This window comes from Eublepharis macularius, chromosome 12 (genome assembly GCF_028583425.1).
Source record: "Eublepharis macularius isolate TG4126 chromosome 12, MPM_Emac_v1.0, whole genome shotgun sequence".
Lineage (NCBI taxonomy): Eukaryota > Metazoa > Chordata > Lepidosauria > Squamata > Eublepharidae > Eublepharis > Eublepharis macularius.
In genome coordinates, this window is record NC_072801.1 from 72,735,345 (window position 1) to 72,755,597 (window position 20,253).

Sequence of the window (20,253 nt, forward strand, 5' to 3'; positions counted from 1 at the left end):
GGGTCATATCAGTGGCGTAATTTAGAGGCCCAACCAGCATTTCCATTTCAGTCAGTTTCTGAAAATTGCATCTTAGTTTGTTCATGGTATATATGGACTTCCTTTTTTGTCCCACAATGAGAGTTCTTTTTCAGGATTTGAGATCAGACACAGCTCTGTGGGCTTTCCAAGCAATCTAAAATCATATATTTATTCACACAAAGCCTACAAGTATCTGGAGATCTGAGGTAGGCACCTGATCCTGTTATTCCTCCACATGTTCATTGTAACTAGTTTCACAGTACTGTTGTATTCCTGTATAGTGAAGCCTATTCTTTGACCAGATCCCTGGAATCCATCTTAAGTATGGAAAGCACCAGAATATTATTTTTCAGGCACAAAGCTGTGTCTCATCTGGAAATATTCCAAATGACATGTTCTCTGAACGAGGAAAGGACAAGTGATGTTTGTTTTGCTGATGTTTGCATTAGCATTTGTGGACTAAGACAAAATCAATAATTGGAATGAATTTGGTCAAAAATGTCACAAAACCTAGTAGAAGAAGGGGGGGCAGAGAATTATTTTTAAAACAGACAACTTTTTTTCCTTTTTCTGACTCTTAAGATTCAAGACGTTAAAACACAGTAATTTTCACATCTACTCTTATATCTTGAGAAGGAGAACATTGTACACACATTAGCAGTTATGAGAACACAATTAAAGAGAGGAAAATGAGTAAAATCCACAGCAAGAAAAATCCTTTTAAGACCCTCTGCTGTTTTCAAGAGAAACAATGACAGTCCATCTGCAGAAGCCAGTCCAGTACATTCAGAAATGCTAGTCCAAGTCACTTAGGAACACTGCCTTGACTATAACATCTCTCTGACACTAACCACATGATTGCTTTGCTGGAAACACACATACATGCATGCATATATCCATATATTCACAGCTCAATCAATCTCACTATAACTCTACATGAAATAACTCAGCAACTACTATGCATATATCAATCACATAGGCCTTAATCATAAGGAACTCAGGATATACTGAACCAAACAAAATGGAGTCAAAATGAACCTTTGGATGGATACATGGCAATAACAATGACTGGACTGGAATGAGTGATGAAAAACAGATCCTCCTATTGCCTCAAGATCCAGAAAGAAAATGCATTTATTAGAAATAATTCTTTTTTTGACTGCTTATGCATCTGGAAGTAGGGGTGTTGAGAGTGTTGTATGGGTACATTCAATGTAATTTAACTAATATTTTAATCTTGTAGCAAAAAAGGCATTTCAAAATGAATTTTAAGGCATGTTTTATTTGATATTTAAAGATCTATGTGATGTTTAATCACCCAAAATTATATTTTCAAGACATTTTTATATTAAAGAAATAAAGGTAACGGAATGAGCAGGCACAGCAAAACAAAACAAACGTAAAACTTATGGCACCTGAACAGCTTAACAAATGAGTATATCATGGGCTATTGCAGGCCAGCTTGTTAGCTACATGAATTGGTCGTGTACATCAGTTGTACTGAGATCTCATCCTCCCCTGCTAACACACACACACACACACACACACACACACACACACACACACACACACCCTGAATACATAGAACAGCAGTGGATATCTTAAAGCACAAATGTTGGTGTTCTCATGAATGATAAATGTTGGCTGAAGAGGGAGATCCACTGAGACATGTAAATCAGTTAGAGGCATAATAAGCTGGTATTGTGGTTTGTCATCTTACACATTATAGACATCCCTGGTGACAAAACTGTTTAATTCTATGTCCAGTGTAGTGACAAAGTTCTATCAGCACGTCCTGGCCTTGGTGTTTGCAGTAAATGAGATCAATGAGAATCCCAAGATCTTACCAAATGTCACTCTTGGGTTCCACATCTATGACAGCTACTATGATACAAGGATGACTTACCGTACCACCCTAGACCTGCTCTTCAAAGCACACAGATTTGTCCCTCTCTATAAATGTCATACCCAGAAAACTGTACTAGCCATCATTGGAGGACTGAGTTCTGAGATCTCCTTCCATATGGCAGATATCTTGAGTCTCTACAAGATTCCACAGGTAGGATATCAGCATAGAGAAAGGTTAGTTGTTGTTGTTGTTGTTGTTTTAAATCTTGAACCTTCTCTTATCATTCTTGGTGGTGATTTTGTGGTCCAGAAAGTAGAAGGAAAATGAATACTAGTATTGGTAGATGTTCAAAGGACCCAGTCAAATGGACAGTGGTGTGTCACATACAAGGGGATCAGAAAGTATGGGTTTATTCATTACTTTTATCAAATTCCTTCCTCAAGGCCAACTCACAGAAAAGAGGTTATGTAAACATCTTGTGAAAATTCAGCAACAAGAATCTTTGAGTCGAATTACTGGAAGATATTCTGCATTTGGTTTAGAAGAGGAGTGGAAAATGGACATGACATGACCCATTGATTTTAACTTTTACTATAATGAAGATACTTTAGGCGGGTAGCCATAAATCAGCAGGATTTGAGTCCAGTGGCACCACAAAGACCAACAAGATTTCAGCTTGCACTCTGAAAATCTTGTTGATTTCTCAGGTGCCACTGGATTCAAATCCTACTACAGTAAAATGAAAAAAATCTTTTTATTTACATTTCATACATAGTTATGAATAGAGATGGGCACAAACAGCAATACGAACAAAAAAAGCCATGAACAGCCCAATCTGCTATTCACGAACAAGCTGTTCCTGAGGCCCCATTCTCAATGAACAGGTGGTCATTGTAAGCCTCGTTCATTGCTGTTCGTTGCTGTTGGTCAAGCCAGACAGTCTGGCACCTGCAATCAGTTCCCATGGCAACTTAGGCAGGGATTGTCTGAACTCTGTCTGAACTCCTGCTGTTGCCCTGGAAACCCCAATCTAAGCCCAATTTAGCTTGATAGGCAGGCCTTCCTTTCAAGTGTGGAGATCCAAATTTGTTTCAAGGGAGGCTCTGGTTTTGAAGACAGTGCAGAGGGAGAGACAGTTGCTGTTGGCATTTTGATAGAGAGAGTGCATTGGAACTTGAATTTTCTTTGTGTGTGGTGGGACAGGGATCTACCCTTTCAAGTTCCAGGGCTGCTCCCAGGCTCTGGGGCCAAGCTATTATTTATTATTGGTACCTTTCCTGCTGCCTGCTCAGGCCAGGTTTCTGAGAGTGGTGCAGTAGGGATCTTGACTTAGATGATGGCTGGAGGAGAGCCTGCTGGCCCCCAACGAACAGCCAACCATGAACATATTCGTGAACAGGGCCATGTTTGTGGTTGTTCGTGAGTCCCTGTTCGTGGATAGCAACAAACACCGAACATCATGTTTGTTTGTTTTTTCTGTTCATGGCCCATCTCTGGTTATGAACATAAGAAATTCCTTCCAGCTCATCACTAAAATATCTGAATATTTCCTTTTAGCTCACATACGGGTCATTTGCCCTAAAAAGAAGTGATGCAACGTGGTTCCCATCTTTTTACCTATTGGCCCCAAATGAAGTTGACCAATACATGGGGATTATTCATTTACTTCAGCATTTTGGATGGACATGGGTTGGGCTTCTTGCAGTGGATGATGATAATGGAGAACGTTTCGTGCAGACCCTGCAGACATTCCTTTCCCAGAATCAAATGTGTTTAGCTTTCATAGGAAAAATTCAAAACCGAGCCCACTGGAATACTTTGCATGAAATTAATACCATGGCATCAAATATATATCTACCATTCAAAGATAGCAAAGCCAGTATATGTATTATCTATGGAGACTCTAGAACCATCATATATCTGAGCACTTTCATGCTCTTAGGAGATCCTGGATATAAGGAAAATATATCAATGAGAAAGGTGTGGATTATGATAGGTCAAGTGGATTTCACATTGACAGGCTTCCAAAGAGAATGGGATATACAAGGGTTCCACGGTGCCCTCTCCTTCACAGTTCACTCAAAGGAACTTCTAGGTTTCAAGAAATTTCTTCAAACCCTAAAACCTTCATGGACTGAAGAAAATGGTTTTCTCAGGGACTTCTGGGAACAGGCATTTGATTGTTCACTTCCAAATGCCAGGGTATCACGGGAGTTTGATGGACCTTGTACTGGAGAGGAAACACTGGAGAGCCTACCTGGGATTTTTTTTGAAATGCACACGAGTGGTGAGAGCTACAGTATTTATAATGCTGTCTATGCTGTGGCACATGCTTTGCATGATGTATACTCAACTAAACCTGATAACAGAGCAAGACTGGAAGGAAAATATGTTGAACTTCAGGATCTCCAGCCTTGGCAGGTAATGTTTCCATAGTCTTTATTAGCACGAGCAGCTCAGAGGAAAAGAAGGCAATATTCCACTTTCACAGACATGTACAACTGGTGAAATGGTTTGTACAATATTAAGGGTGCATAGATTCTTTCAGACTTTGACCTGTAAAATGATAAAGTATAAATTCCTCACTGCTCTATAACTGCAAATTATATGCATTTTCAACCTACAACTTTTTGTAACAGTGACCTAAAACCATCAGTCGTATCAGACAAAGTGATTGTAAATCTCAGCATGAACAGCTAGGAATTGGGATGTTTAAATGGCCCAGGAGCCCTACACTGAGTAACCCTCATGGGGTGGTGAGCCAGTTGCAGGGGGTCAGAACTCAGAGACCAGCAGGACAAATAGTAGGCATTGGCTTATTCACTGCCTGTAACTTCTAGAGATGAAACCAGTCACCTTTAATAGAGATGTGCAAGTTCAGTTTGAAATTAGACAAAAATACCTAATTTTACCTGATTCGGTATAATTCGGTATTACTGAACTTAAATATGTACTACTGCATAAATTCAGTAGGATTAGGTTTAGGTTTAGGTTTAGGTTTAGGGATAGGGATAGGGATAGGGATAGGGATAGGGATAGGGATAGGGGGGTATTTTATCCTGTTGTGGGTAATTTGATTGGAGTTTTTATTCTTCCTATTAATTTTATTAAATTCACTTGATCTTCTAGGGGCAGGCTATCTTTCATGGTTGCTGGGTTTTCTTTACAAACATTTGGTTGGTGTTTTTGATGGGTTCTGCTTTCTGTTGGTATAGAAGTTTGGTTTGGTCAGCTGTTCAATTGTTGTTGGTTGTTCTTCTTAGAAGGGGTATTTGTTGGGGAGCTTGGTTCAGTTTGTTAATCTAATCTAGTGGTGTTTAGGTATAATTTTGGGGCATCCTGAGAGAGTTGTGAAATGTGAACTTTTAAAAGAGTTTTTAAGATAGGCTAGTTGTAGTTTTTCCTCTTACGGAATAATGGAGAGTAGAGGTGGCTTCAGAGCACTTTCTATGGGTGGTTATAAAATGCCCCCATGGTACAATTTTCATGAAACATGAGGGGTCATTAGAGGAATGTAAGGAGTAGGTCTCCTGCAAGTTTGGTGGAGTTTGCTTGGAGAATGCCACCCCAAGACTCTTGGATAGTCCCCATAGTTTCCCATTTATAGAATATTGGGGATTGGAGGTGGCTGGGGCCACCTTATTTGAGGGGTATAAAATGGCCACCATGGTGCAATATTCATGAAAGTTGGTGAGCCATTAGAGAACAGTTAGAGTAGGTACCCTGAATGACCACCCCCGAGGCCATCAGATATTTCTGAATTGAGTTTCTCATAGGAAATAATGCCCCAATTTTACCCAATTTTCTCTGCTTTACCAAATCAGACTGGAGAATTAATTTGGTATTCCCTGAATTCCAACTTTTATTTCCAGTTCAGTATTTCCAAACCAAATCAACCAATTTTTTTCCCGTGCACACCCCTAATCATGCCTACAGAAGAGTTTGAGCTAGGCAGTGGCAACAGTGTAGGCAGAGCTGCTGGTGATGGGTTCTGCTTGCTTCTGACTACAAGAGACTCCTTGGGATAATGCCCCATCAGGGAAAAATCCTACAAGTTAAATACTTACAGATTCTAGGATACTGTTTATTTCTTTTAGTTCTCTTTCAACTAGCTCCACCCACTGCTTCAAAATACTTTATTTAACAACTCAGCTGGAGAAAAGATTACCTTTAATCAAAACTGGGAAACTGGAGCTGGATTTGATATAACAAACCTGATCACATTCTCAAACAAGTCCTTCCTTAAAGTTAAAGTTGGACAAGTGGATCCTCATGCTCGTAGAGGAGAAGAATTCATTATCAATGAGGATATGATTGTATGGCAAAGAAGTTTTAATCAGGTATGGATTCCAGAGTCTTCTTAGGGACCACTCCATTCTCCAAACATGTGACTCAGAGCCAAGCTACAAGTGATGCCTGACACAGGTTGGAAATTTGTCAGCTTCCCTCAAGTTTTGATGGGAAATGTAGGCATCCTGGTCTTGCAGCTGTAATGGAGAGCCAAGCTGTAAAACCAGGACGCCTACATTTCCCTTCAAAACTTGAGGGAAGCTGACAAGTGTCCAACCCGTGTAAGGTGTCACTTGTAGCTTGGCTCTCAGAGAGAAGAGAGATTGTTTTGTTGCACTATTTGACCTTGCTATGGGTTACATGGCATGATCATTCTAACCATGTAATTGTCAGAATGATGGACTAGGATTTGTGCAACCCAGATTTGAACCCCTGCTCTGCCATAGAAGCTTACTGGGTGACTTTGGGTCAGTCACCCTCTTTCAGCCTAATCCATCTCACAGGGTTGTTTTGAGGATAAAATGGAGGAGAGGAGAATTATGTAAGCTGCTTTGGGGCCCCATTGGGGATAAAGGCAAAGTACAGATGACGTAAATAAATAAGTGCAACCTTTACATACAAAATAAGATGTGACATCTGAAAACCTTTTGTGTTCTCTGTATATGTTACTCACTTGAAATATATTCCATGATTCCATTAATACTGAGTTGATTTATGAATAAACCAGAGATCATGTCTTTGTGGACCTTGACAGACACCAATTTCTGGTTCTGTAGGACATGGCACTGGTTTAATTTCTTTTACCTGGTCTTGAAATCTTCCTTTGCAAAGGAAAAGTCTCTAAATAATATCTGACTTGGTCAGGAAAAAGCTAATAGATTGTTGCTTGCAAACTGTGCTATTCCATACATCAACAGATGAATAATATTTTTTTAAAAAATTAGAAACAGCTGATGATTTTTTTTCTTTTCTAAATTTCTTCTGTGGTTTTGGATAGGTGTTGCCTCTTTCTATATGTAATGACCACTGCCACCCTGGCTTTCAGAAGAAAAAGAAGGAAGGGGAGACATTTTGCTGTTATGATTGTTCTCCTTGCCCTCATGGAGAAATCTCAAACCAGAAAGGTAAGGCTGTGATCCTGAAAACACTTACAAGTAATAGAACTAGCAGATAACACAGATACAGAAGGCAAATCAAGTCACACTAGCAATAATGAAGTATACTGAAATTGAACTCAGACAGGATGGAAGGGATGCTTGTTGGGAAGGCAGAGATCTTGCAAGACATTTTGCTCCCCACTTTCAATGGAGTTCATCTGACCCTTGCAGACTGTTATGACCCTAGCAATTATAGTGGATCCAGCCCTACTGCTAGAAAAGCAAGTAGGACAGCTGCAAAAAATGCTTTTTAGAACCTCACTGTAGCCTGGAGATGGCGTCCTACCTTGACGTAGCTGATCTGGCAACCTGAATACGTGCTATGATAATATCAAGGCTTGACTTTTGCAATGCACTACTTAGCTATCCCATGGAACTTAACTACAAGAATTCAATTGATGCAGAAAGCTGAAGCTCGGCTGTTATCGGGAGCAAGCAGGAACATGCACTTTACTTCCATTCTGCAGTCTATCTTTTGACTACTTATCAGTTACTGGAATCAAATCAAGATATTGGCTACCACACATAAGGCTCTTCATAGCCTTAGGGCCAAGCTACAAGTGACAAATGACACTTGAATGGCAAGTGTATTTCTCCCTGTTCACTTGCCCTCTACTAAATCCACTTGCCAGGCAAGTGTCTTTCGTCATGTGTAGCTTGGCCCTTAGTCCACCATACCTACGAGGTGGCCTCTCTCCCTATGTCCCTCCATGGGAGTTTCGCTCCTCTGAACGGGGGCTTCTGCTGGTTCCATTCTGAACATGGGGAAAATCAACAGCTGTCCATCCACATGGATTCTCTGTGGAGCCCCCCCGCCCCACCATGGAATGGCTTGCCTGACCGATGCAAACCGATGCAAAACTGAAGTATTCAAGAGGTCTTTTTATTCAGATAGGAGGGATGTAACTGTAGGGTGGTGGTCTCAAAGGGATGGTTCACTAAAGCAACTATCTGTTGTTTTAAATATGATCCTACTGGACAGTTCTATGTGTCAGGCCTGCTAACCAAAGTACTGCCATATTGTTTTAACTGCTGTATTTCCCAGTCTTGTTTGTCTTCAGGTTCACAGAGACAGCTGTGTTCCCAGGACGGCCTTATCTAGCACGGCTAGCCACAGACCTTGGAGGAGTCTTACTTTCGCATTCCCAAACCTCTGCTTCCTCTAGACTATGGGGGAGAATTAGAAAGGAGGGTTTTGATATATTGCAACATGTAACTAACACGCCATTCTCAACAAAGCTTTGTGATCAGCCAGAAGCTTTCTTGCCTTTGGATTTATTATGGACACCTGTACTTTGAATATAATCTTTCAATAAAGACCCTTTGGATTCAAGAGACCTTGGAGTTCTTGCAGCAAGGGGTGGGAGATGAAATCAGAGTAACTTGAATTCCATAGACTGACACTATGTTGTTAAATGTGCATCCTAGAATTACTTATGCTGTTTCAGCATTTCTTCAACTATATTGGATTCTTGCTGTTATGTCTTATAACTTTGCATTTACATACCCTGTGGCATTTTTATTGAAATGTCCTTGATACTGACTGTACTAATCTCTCCAACCTCACCCCCTTCACTTTTCTTTGGGATCTGCTGTCCCTAAGCTTCAGCCCTGGAGCAGGGTTGGGCTGGAGGCCAGCAATATAAGCTCTCCTAATGGAAATCATTTCCATCATTGGACATATTCTATCGAATTCATGCCATTATAAGCAGCAGTAGTGAGAAGATCCCCTGACCTGGATAGTCAGGTGTGCTTGATCTCATCAGATCTCAGAAGCTAAGCAGGGTCAGCCTTAGTAATTGGATGGGAGACCACCAACGGAGACCAGGGTTGCAGAGGAAGTCAACGGCCAACCACCTCTGTTAGTCTCTTGCCATGAAAACCCACCAGGCATCACCATAAGTCAGCTATGACTTGAGGGCACTCTCCACCTCCGGTGAGAGGATATTAAAATGCTAGTTCAGACAACTATTTTCTTGGCTCCGAGCCATTACATCATGAATAACATTGTTGTTTGGCTCATTAGAATGGATCAAATGATAAATATAAAGCTAAGATGATGCTTCTTCCTTTTTTCCAGACATGGATGACTGCATCAAATGCCCCAAAGATCAGTATCCAAGCAAGGACCACGACCAATGCATTCTCAAGGCTATAAGTTTTCTCTCTTACGAAGATCTTCTAGGCATCATTTTAACTGCCATTGTAATTTCTTGTTCTCTGACCACACTCATAGTTCTTGGCATTTTTATCAAGCACAGAGATACTCCTATTGTCAAAGCCAACAACCGGGATATCACCTACGTTCTCCTAATCTCCCTCCATCTCTGCTTCCTATGTTCTTTGTTATTCCTTGGAAAACCAAAGAAGCTGACCTGCTTTCTTCGCCAAACTGCTTTTGGTATCATCTTTTCCGTGGCTGTTTCTTGTGTGTTGGCCAAAACCATCACTGTGGTTGTAGCTTTCATGGCCACCAGACCTGGGTCCAGCATGAGGAAGTGGGTGGGGAAAAGGATGACTAACTCCATTGTCCTTTCCTGCTCCCTCATTCAAGCAGGCATTTGTGTGGTGTGGCTGGCAACCTCACCGCCCTTCCCACATTTTAACTTTTTGTCAGTTATTGAGGAGATCATAGCAGAATGTAATGAAGGGTCTGTTACCATGTTCTACATTGTCCTGGGTTATATGGGACTTCTATCAATTGTCACCTTGACTGTGGCTTTTCTAGCCAGAAAGTTGCCTGATAGTTTTAATGAAGCCAGGTTCATCACCTTCAGCATGCTGATCTTCTGCAGTGTTTGGTTGTCTTTTGTTCCAACCTACCTGAGCACCAAAGGGAAATACATGGTAGCCGTGGAGATCTTTTCTATCTTGGCTTCCAGTGCCGGATTACTGGGCTGTATCTTTTCCCCCAAATGCTATATTATTTTAGTGAGGCCAGAGATGAACACAAGAGAGCAAATTACAAGAAAAACAAATCGATCTAAGATCTTTTTATAGACGGTCATCTCATGTAGCACTGAAATTTTATCTATCATTGAAGTCAGGCTGGTGAGGCAAATAATTCAATCCAACCCATTCTTTTGTCTGTGGTAAATATAAGTGTAAAATTTTGTCAGATCTTCTCACCTATAGTTATGTGAGTGGCTCATGTCAATTCCAAGAAGTCTTCACCATATACTTTGTGCTAGAACTGGAGAAAATAGCAGTTTTTTGAATTCATTGGAACACTTCACTGGGCTGGATGTTTAGTAGGGCAGATGTTTCAGAGCATGATATGAAGTCTACTCTTTGGAATAGTTTAAAATCGAATTCAGATGTTGCAAATAATTTGCAAAGAGGGTATTTTTTTTGTGCTCATTGCTGCAGCTTGTGATACTAGCATTAGTGATAAGATTGTGGAGGATAATGAAGACAGGTTGTTGCTTCTTTTTTTCCTACCGTGGCTGGACATCTTGCTTTCTTTCTGTCTACAAATTTCAGGTAAAGCTTTATATAAAGGTACCTGGGAACAATCCTCATTAAGCTTTGAAAAGCTCAATCTTCGTATATTATTAGGGGAACCGCTGACCTCAAGAGAGTATAGTTTAGTGTGTCATTTAGTAATTGGGGCATTGGAAGGCCTTTTCCGGACTCTGCTGGATGGGTACATTATAAGGCTGACTTTCTTAAGAGACCTTTAGTATGACATATTCTCCCACATGTACCTACCTACCTGAGATCCTCTACCCTCCTGATGCCTCACTGAGCAATCATACATAGGTCTCCCCTCAAAGTTTACTTGGAGTCTCCATCTGGTGCATAATGCTGCAGCTTATTTACTCTCAGGAGCTAGATGGAGCATGCACATCACTCCCATTCTACAGCCACTCCATTGGCTGTCTGTCAGTTACCGGCCTCAATTCAAGGTCACGAGAATCAGATTCAAGCCCTGCATGGTCTCATAACTGTCCCCTCATAACTGTGCAAAGTTCTCTCCCCTTTTTGTTCCACCACAGCATCTTTGTTCATCCAGACAGGGCCTCCTGCAGATACTGTCCTACAGTTGGGAAAACTAACAGCTGCCCACAAGAGATGCTTTCTCTGTCCTGGCCCCCACCTTAAGGAAAAGTTTGTCTGAGTAGGTCAGGAAAGCTCTCATCTTCCAGGCTTTCTGCAAACTATGCAAAATTATATTATTCGGGGGGATTTCTACCCAAATTACACGGCTGCGTCATCAGAAGTAGTTTAGAGCGGTGCCTTGCTGCAGACAAGTTTTATAGTCTAGGCTGCTAGGTACTATCTGTTGCTGTAAATATGCTCCTACTAGAGTCTCTGCATTGATAAACATGCCATGTTAACTAAGTATGCTTTGATTCAGAAAAGTATTATCTTTGTCCTTGGCTTCATGGTTGTTTCAATGTTTTTTGCTAACATTTCCTTGTGTTTCTGCTCACTGAATGTCCTGTTGTTCATTATTGTATTTTGCTCCTTGAATATTCAAGCTCCGGCTTATATTGTATTTCACTTGCATTCTGCAATCCTCTGTGAGTCTGAGTGAGGAAGGTGGACTACACACACACACACACATACACATAAACACACAAATATAATAGAGGTGTGCCTGTACCTGCTACTTGACACCAGCTCATCCCTTCATGCGCTCCCTTTCTTGGTCTGTGTTCATTCATATTTAGTTAGAGAATCATCACAGCTGTCAGATGACCATCTAGCCTCTTCTTAAAGACCTCCAAGGAAGGAGAGTCCTCAGCTCCAGCTAAGGAATGGCTCTATCAGAAGTTCTTCCTAATATATTGTCGAAGGCTTTCACGGCCGGAGAACAATGGGTGTGAATTTTCCAGCCTGTATAGCCGTGGTCTTGGAAGACCACGGCTATACAGCCCGGAAAATCCACAACAACCATAGTTCTTCCTAATGTTTAGCTGAAAACTCTTTTGCTATAATTTTAACTAATTGTTTCTGGTCCAACCCACTGGGGAAACAGAAAACAACTCTGCTCCATCCTCTATGTGACGGCCCTTCAAATACTTGAAGAGGGCTATCATATCACCTCTCAGTGTCCTCCTCTCCAGGCTAAACATACCCAGCTCCTTCAACCTTTCTTCATAAGAACTGGTCTCCAGACTCCTCACCATCTTCATTGCCCTCCCTTTGGACATGTCCCAGCTTGTCAACATCCTTCTTACTCTGTGGTGCCTAAAACTGTAGACAGTACTCCAAAGCAGAGGAAAGCAAAACCATTACTTTGCGTGATCTGGACTCTATACTCCTGTTGATACATCCTAAAATCACATTTGCCTTTTTAGTCAGAGCACCACATTGCTGACTCATATTCAGTGTATGACTTACTAAGGGCCAAGCTACACATGATGAAAGACGCTTGCCTGGCAAGTGGATTGAGTGGAGGGCAAGTGAACAGGGAGAAATACACTTGCCATTCAAGTGTCATTTGTCACTTGTAGCTTGGCCCTAAGCCCTATAGAGGGGTTTCACTTGCAAGCTTCCATGGCAAATGTTAACTAGCCAGCTTCCATGGTGAAGGAGCTTCCAGGGCAAAGGTAAGATTAAAATCTGGGCCTCCTAATTTTGTTAGTCTTATAGGTGCTACTGGACTCTTGTTCTTTTCTACAGCTACAGACAGACTAACATGGCTATATATCTTGATCTATCCCTTTGGTGTGGTTACTGAGGGGATATTTTCAACCATACTGGCCTTACTTACTGCCTTACTGGTTATTCTTGTAGCCAGTCTACTACTACACACTAATGTGCACAACTGATGGTCAATTTACTGCACTCATGGGTTATTTTGATTATTTATGTTCACATCACTCTATACACCATCACATATGTGGGAAAATAGCCAGGGGGGAGGGGAGCCTGTTGGATAAATTTAGTTGTTGCAGAGTAAAGAATTTTCACAGCAGATAAGGAATCACAGACGTGTGTTCAGTATCTAAAGTAAGTGTTTACTACATACAGGAAAAATAATAAAGGTAACATTGGAGATAAAATAAAGAAGACCTAACTTAGGGCCAAGCTACACATGACGAATGACACTTGAATGGCAAGTGTATTTCTCCCTGTTCACTTGCCCTCCACTGAGGGCCAAGCTACACATGACGAATGACACTTGAACAGCAAGTGGATCAAGTGGAGGGCAAGTGAACAGGGAGAAATACACTTGCTGTTCAAGTGTCATTCGTCATGTGTAGCTTGGCCCTCAATCCACTTGCCAGGCAAGTGTCTTTCGTCATGTGTAGCTTGGCCCCATGATGCAACTCATCTTTACCCTGGCGGAAAGAATAACTTGACATATAACTGACATTATGCTAACTAGGTGTTTCTAACTAAACACAAACAGATTAACTTTTTCATGACTGAAGAGAATGACAGTTGTAAAATCCCAACAGAGCCAATATATACCTGTGAATAGAGTACAAAGTACATGGCTGAAGGGTACAAATGCCACTCTGTTAACAACAACATAATAGTTCATATAAATAACTTGTTATGAAATAAAAAACAATATACATATATTGTCGAAGGCTTTCACGGCCGGAGAACGATGGTTGTTGGGGGTTTTCCGGGCTGTATTGCCGTGGTCTTGGCATTGTAGTTCCTACAATGCCAAGACCACGGCAATACAGCCCGGAAAACCCCCAACAACCATCAATATACATATATTTTAAACCGTCAAAATAGAAAGATTCTCCTCAAGAACAGCATATCAAGTATGGAAATGTCACATATTTCTTTCAGTGGGAGAGAATGTTAAGGCAGTAAGAATTTCAGTTCAAAACTCTTCTTTCAGCAACAACTATTCAGTATACAACTCTTCTTACAACAAGTCTTCCAGCATGATGGGTTCATGATGTGCAGCTAGCGCCGTTCCTGTTTCAAGCTGATTTTCATCAGAGAGCCAAGCTACAAGCGACGAATGACATTTGCCTGGCAAGTGAACAGACTCAGGGCCAAGCTACACATGACGAATGACACTTGAATGGCAAGTGTATTTCTCCCTGTTCACTTGCCCTCCACTCAATCCACTTGCTGTTCAAGTTTCATTCATCATGTGTAGCTTAGGGCCAAGCTACACATGACGAAAGACACTTGCCTGGCAAGTGGATTGAGTGGAGGGCAAGTGAACAGGGAGAAATACACTTGCCATTCAAGTGTCATTCGTCATGTGTAGCTTGGCCCTTAGCCCTCACATGTATTCCTCCCTGTTCACTTGCCCTCCACTTGATCAAGTGAAGGGCAAGTGAATGTCAACTGAACAGGGAGGAATACACACAAGTCTGTTCACTTGCCAGGCAAGTGTCATTCGTCACTTGTAGCTTGGCTCAGAGTTTCTCTTTTCTTCAAACAAAATATGCTGCCAAAAACAATCCCACAACTTTGGACCTTTAAAAAAAATCCATTTGACAGTATCTTAACAAGTGATTAATTACCAATAATTTCCACCAGGAAATGTGGCATCAATTCTGAATACACCAATATCTGTTGTATAGCTTTCTATGACAATCTTTCCCCCCGTCCCCAATATTTTTGTGTCAGACTTGAACATTTCTAACTCAGAAGTCAGTTCCAATGTGAACACAAAACTATAGCTTCAGCTGTTATGTACATTCTGGTTTTTTCTAACTCTCATTTTGAAATTATATGTAGGTGATACTGATATTTAAAAAGCTTCAAAGTGTCATAGATAAAGATGTTCCCCACACATTTCTCTCAAGCTCCCATAAGAAAAAAAATCTATACTCTAAATACAAGACTACCAGCATTCAGCCGTCACACTTCCACTATCAAACTGGACAGTCCTGACCAGGAAAAGGGGATGTCCAAGATGCTTATAATTTCAATGTTGACCTCTTCAGACAGTCTCTCAAGGCCTCCTTCACCTTCTCATTTCTCAGAGTATATATAAAAGGGTTGAGCAAAGGGGTCACCACAGCTGTGAGTATGGCTACCGCCTTCTGGGCATCCCGAGAACGTCCCTGGCTGGGCAAAGAGTACATGAAGATTGCACTGCCATAGAAGATGGAGGCTACAGTAAGGTGGGATGCGCAGGTAGAAAATGCCTTTAGACGGCTTTTGGCAGTCTGCATACGCACAATGGTGGTGATAATGTACAGATAAGAGACACCAGTGACAGACAATGAACTGAGAAGCACTACTGAAGATAGGATAGACTCCAAGGCTAGAATAAAATGTACGTCATTGCAAGATAGTTTTATTAATGGGGCGTAGTCACAGAAGAAATGGTCAATGACATTAGAGCCACAGAATGACAACTGGAAGAGCAGGACAATGGGGCCAATGGTCGAAAGGAAAGCACCTATCCAGCAACCTAGGACCAACCAGGTACAGACATGACCATTCACAATGACAGCATAGCGAAGTGGGTGGCAGATGGCGACATAACGGTCAAATGACATCACAGAGATGAGGATGAACTCGGCAGTGCCAAGGAAGAAGTAGAAATAGCATTGAGCAGCGCAGCCAAGGAAAGAGATGGTTTTGTTCAAGGAAACCAGATTCACCAACATCTTGGGGGTGAGTGTCAAGACATAGAGGATCTCCAAGAGGGAGAGATTGCAGAGGAAGAAGTACATGGCTGTTTGGAGTTGCTGGGCAAGGCAGACCAGTGTGATAATGGTGATGTTCCCAGCTAGTGTTAACAGGAAGACTGCAAGAAGTACCACGAAGAGGAGGTTTGCCACTGACTTGGGGACTTGGAAGCCGATTAAAATGAATTCTGTCACCTGCTCTGTGCCGCTCTGATTCCTTAGTGCCATTTCCAGTATGAGCTAGAAGACAAATAAAAGCATGTATTAAGTTTGATTCAAGGCAACCCCCTTTCTTCTCTTCCAAGCTAATTTAAAACTGAGCGTGTAGAATGATTCTCACTTGAAAACAGATCAGTTTACCCATATTATTTCAAGAGCAATTAAACAATTTATGTATACCATTAACTGCCATATATACCCACATACCATGTAATTTTAGCAGTAGTGATAATATTGTGGAGGAAAATAAAGAAACAGACAAAAGAAAAGAGGTGGGGAATATTTTCAACCCAGCAAAAACAAGGTAACCAGGAATGTTACAAAAAGAAGAAAACTTGTATACAGTAATCTCAAGATCTGGATCCAAATATTTATACTAAATGAAGGTACTTATATATGTATCCAAAACTGATTGATTTAATTAAAGATTTCATCTTTAGGCAGCAGACCTTGAGATTACCACCCAAAGTTTCTTCTTTTTCTTTTCTTTTTTAATTTTTTAATTTATTTCAAATAATAAACTCAAACATAAACACATATAACATGAATTACATCATATAATTATCTAATTCATATCTCTACAGTCATCCACTTTTTGAGTCATCAATAATCTTCTATATGAATCTAAACACAACATCTAACCCATCCAGTAAAAAAAAATAAAATAAATAAACTTATGTCGTTTAAATCATATTGTCATCAATTATATAACATATAATATAAAACTTGCTTATATGTATATTATTTTTCACTTCTATTTAAATATTTTCCCATTTATCTCCATATCTGATAATAATTGTTCTTAATTATTCTTAATCTTCAACTATATAATCAAATTGGCCTGTTATGTATGTAAGATGTCAATTTTGCCATTGATGCATATTCATATAGCTTATTCTTCTATTCCATCAAACCTGGACATCGTTCTACCTTCCATTTTGCTGCATATATTTTCCTGCTGCAGTCACTACATATTTGAATAGTTCACTATGTAATTTTGTAGAAGCTTGGGGGGTGGGAAAGAAGACAGTTTCTTCTTTTTCAAGCTCTTTGCTTATCTGGAAAATGAAGGCAGTTCATGGAATCTTTTCATCTTACCATGGCTAGGCATCTTGCTTTCATCTTCTTTGCAAAATGTGAACTCAAGCTTCGTTTAAAGATACTGGGCGGGGGGGATCTTCATTAAACTTTGCAAAGCTCCCTCTGCATATATTGTCAGGGAAGCCTCTGCCCTTGGGTGAGTATCTGGCTCAGTGTGCAATTTAGTAACTGTGGCACTGTACACGTTTCTTCCGGATCTTCCTGGAAGGGCACTTTTTAAGACTGTCCACTCTAACAGTTCTTTAGTATGGCCCAATCTCCCACTTCTATCTACCTGAGAGCCTGATCTTCTGTTAAGGCCCTGTTCATTCACGTAGGGCCCTTACATTCATGCTCATTGGCATGAATGTAAGATGTTAATTTTGCCATTGATGCAATTCAAACAGCTTATTCTTCCTTCCATTAAATCTGGACATCGTTCTGCCTTCCATTTTCATGCATGTACTGTTCTTGACGCAGTCACCGTATAGTTGAATAGTTCACTGTGTAATTTTGTATAAGCTTAAAAAAAAGAAGAAAGTTTCTTCTTTTTGAAGCTTCTTGCTTACCTGGAAAATGAAGGCCGTTCATGGAATCCTTTCATCTTAGTGTGGCTAGGCATCTTGCTTTCGTTCTCTCTGCAAAATATGAACTCAGACTTTATTTAAAGATACAAAGGTTTGTGAGTGATCTTCATTAAGCTTTGCAAAGCTCCCTCTGCATGTATTGTCAGGGGAACCTCTGCCCTTGGGTGAGTATCTGGCTCAGTGTGCAATTTAGTAACTGTATAATAGTAAAGAGTCCAGTAGCACCTTTAAGACTAACTATCTTTATTGTAGCATAAGCTTTTGAGAGACACAGCTCTCTTGGTCAGATGAGTAACTGTGGCACTGTGCATCCTCTTCAGGTTCTTCCTGGAAGGGCACTTTTGAAGACTGTCCACTCTAACAGTTCTTTCATATGTCACATTCTCCCACTTCTATCTACTTGAGAGCTCTGATTTTCTGTTAAGGCCCTGCTCATATTCAGAAGTCGAGAGAGCTATCAGACAAAGTTACTTCCCTTGGTATCTTTAACACTTATCCAAATATATACCATGTATCATTCTAAAAACCAGTGTTGCATCGTGTTTAGAGTACTGGACTAGGATCTGGAAACCCAGGTTCAAATCCCCCCTCTGCTGTGAAAGTTTGCTGAGTAACCTTGGGCTACCCACTTATTATCAGCCTAACCTACTTCATAGGTTTGTTACAAGGATAAAATTGAAGAGAGAAGAATGATGAAGCCGTCTTCAGGTCTCCATTGGGAAGAGAAGTTTGGTATAATTGAAGTAAATAGGTAAATACATATCTAATTATGAACTTGATCCACTTGATTCTGATTTTTTTTAAAAAAAACATACTAGGGCAAGGCACAGACTGGAAGGATGCTTGTCTACACCCAGGAAAGCCTCCAGGTTTGCACAAAATTCCCAAAAGAGAAAAAGAAAAAGTTGATGGGAATTCTGAAAATGATTTCAATAAGTTGTGTTAAGATAGGGGTTGAGATCTTGTGATGCCATATTATGAAATCTCAGTCGTGTCTTTGAGGTTTGCCTTGAACCCCTTTAAATAACCAAAGCTATGAGGAGCAGCTGGAGAACCTCAGTGTGTCACATATCTTTCTTTCAGTTACCAGAGTTTTTAAAAAACATAACTGACCTTTGGACTGATTTTTCATCTGTTCCCTTACCCTCATCAGCGGTGCCAGGGTTTTTGGTGCCGGCAGGCGGGCGCCCACACGTGCGCACATGCACCGGCCTGCATGATGACATCACATGTGACGTCATCATGGGCGTGAGCGCACCACCAGTCCAATTGCTGTGGCGGGTGGCTGGGAAGCCATGCGGGTGGCCTCCGAGCTCTCCTGCTTGATTTCCCTGCGCCGCCGCAGACGCCTGCCCATGGCTACTGAGCCCGGCCGGGGGTGTGTGCTGGTGGCGGCGGCGGCTCGGGGTGGGAGGGCTAGGAGGCTGCAGGTCGGTGGGGCGTGCTCCTGCCCCCCTGCACCCTGAGGCCACTGCCTACCTGGCCTCAATGGGCACGCCAGCCCTGCTTACCCTCCCCCTCCCAGTTCCCTAAAGTAGAACCTAACTCTGTTTTATTAGTTTTCAATGCAGCGGAGTTTTCTCATGCTGTGTATTCTTTCTAGGTATTGTGATTTTATTATTTTGGAGAAATGTTCTTCGCATAGGGCTATGCCACCTTATTAGGAGTGTGAGGGTGCAAAAGCACCACAATAATTGCCCCCCCCTCAAACGGCTTTTATTTTATACCGTCATTACATCATGCTGCAAAGAAGAACTCCAGTCCAGAACAGAGATGGGCACGAACAGCAAAATGAACTAAAAAAAGCCACGGACAGCCAAATCTGCTGTTTGCAAACAAGCTGTTCGTGAGGCCCCATTCTAAATGAACAGGTGGTCGTTGCAAGCCTAGTTCGTTGCTGTTCGTCAAGCCAGACAGACTGGCACCTGCAATCAATTCCCTTGGCAACTGGAGGCGGGGACTGCCTGAACTCTGTCTGAACTGCTGTTGCCCTGGAAACCCCAATCTAAGCCCAATTTAGCTTGATAAGCAGGTATTCCTTTCAAGTGTGGAGCTCCAAATTTGTTACAAGGGAACAAAGACCAGGGGGGAGGGGGGCTCCCAGCTCTGTTTTTGCAGACAGTGAGGGAGAGACAGTTGCTGCTGGCATTTTGAGAGAGACAGGGAGAGTGCATTGGAGCTTGAGTGTGGTGGGATCGGGATCTACCTCTTCAAGTTCCAGGGCTGCTGCCAGGCTCTGGGCTAGCTAAGCTATTATTTATTACTGGTACCTTTCCTGCTGCCTGCTCAGGTAAGGTTTCTGGAAGTGGTGCAGAAGGGATCTACCCCTTTAGGTTCCAAGGCTGCTGCCAGGGTCTGGGGACAAGCTATTATTTACTATTGGTACATTTCCTGCTGCCTGCTCAGGTAGGGTTTCTGGGAGTGGTGTGGTAGAGATCTTGATGACTGGAGGAGAGCCTGCTGGCCCCCACAAACAA

The 20,253-nt window shown here is 41.5% G+C and overlaps 2 protein-coding genes across 2 annotated transcripts; one reads left to right on the forward strand and one right to left on the reverse strand.

Annotated features, from left to right (window-relative positions):
* Positions 1-1,780: 1,780 nt before the first annotated feature.
* LOC129339833 (vomeronasal type-2 receptor 26-like) lies at positions 1,781-10,317 on the forward strand. Its single transcript, XM_054994409.1, has 5 exons — positions 1,781-2,080; positions 3,428-4,291; positions 5,983-6,210; positions 7,158-7,284; positions 9,398-10,317. Exons 1-5 carry the CDS (start codon positions 1,781-1,783, stop codon positions 10,315-10,317), a joined length of 2,439 nt encoding a protein of 812 aa, XP_054850384.1.
* A 4,853-nt stretch (positions 10,318-15,170) lies between these two features.
* On the reverse strand, positions 15,171-16,118 carry LOC129339834 (olfactory receptor 6M1-like). Its single transcript, XM_054994410.1, has one exon. It carries the CDS (start codon positions 16,116-16,118, stop codon positions 15,171-15,173), a length of 948 nt encoding a protein of 315 aa, XP_054850385.1.
* Positions 16,119-20,253: the final 4,135 nt, after the last annotated feature.

Coding starts and splice junctions, on each gene's coding strand:
- LOC129339833 (XM_054994409.1), top strand. CDS start 1,781: ATGTCCAGTGTAGTGACAAAGTTCTATCAGCACGTCCTGGCCTTGGTG. Junction 2,081..3,427: donor GTCTCTACAAGATTCCACAG/GTAGGATATCAG, acceptor ATTTCCTTTTAG/CTCACATACGGGTCATTTGC. Junction 6,211..7,157: donor GGCAAAGAAGTTTTAATCAG/GTATGGATTCCA, acceptor GGTTTTGGATAG/GTGTTGCCTCTTTCTATATG.
- LOC129339834 (XM_054994410.1), bottom strand. CDS start 16,118: ATGGCACTAAGGAATCAGAGCGGCACAGAGCAGGTGACAGAATTCATT.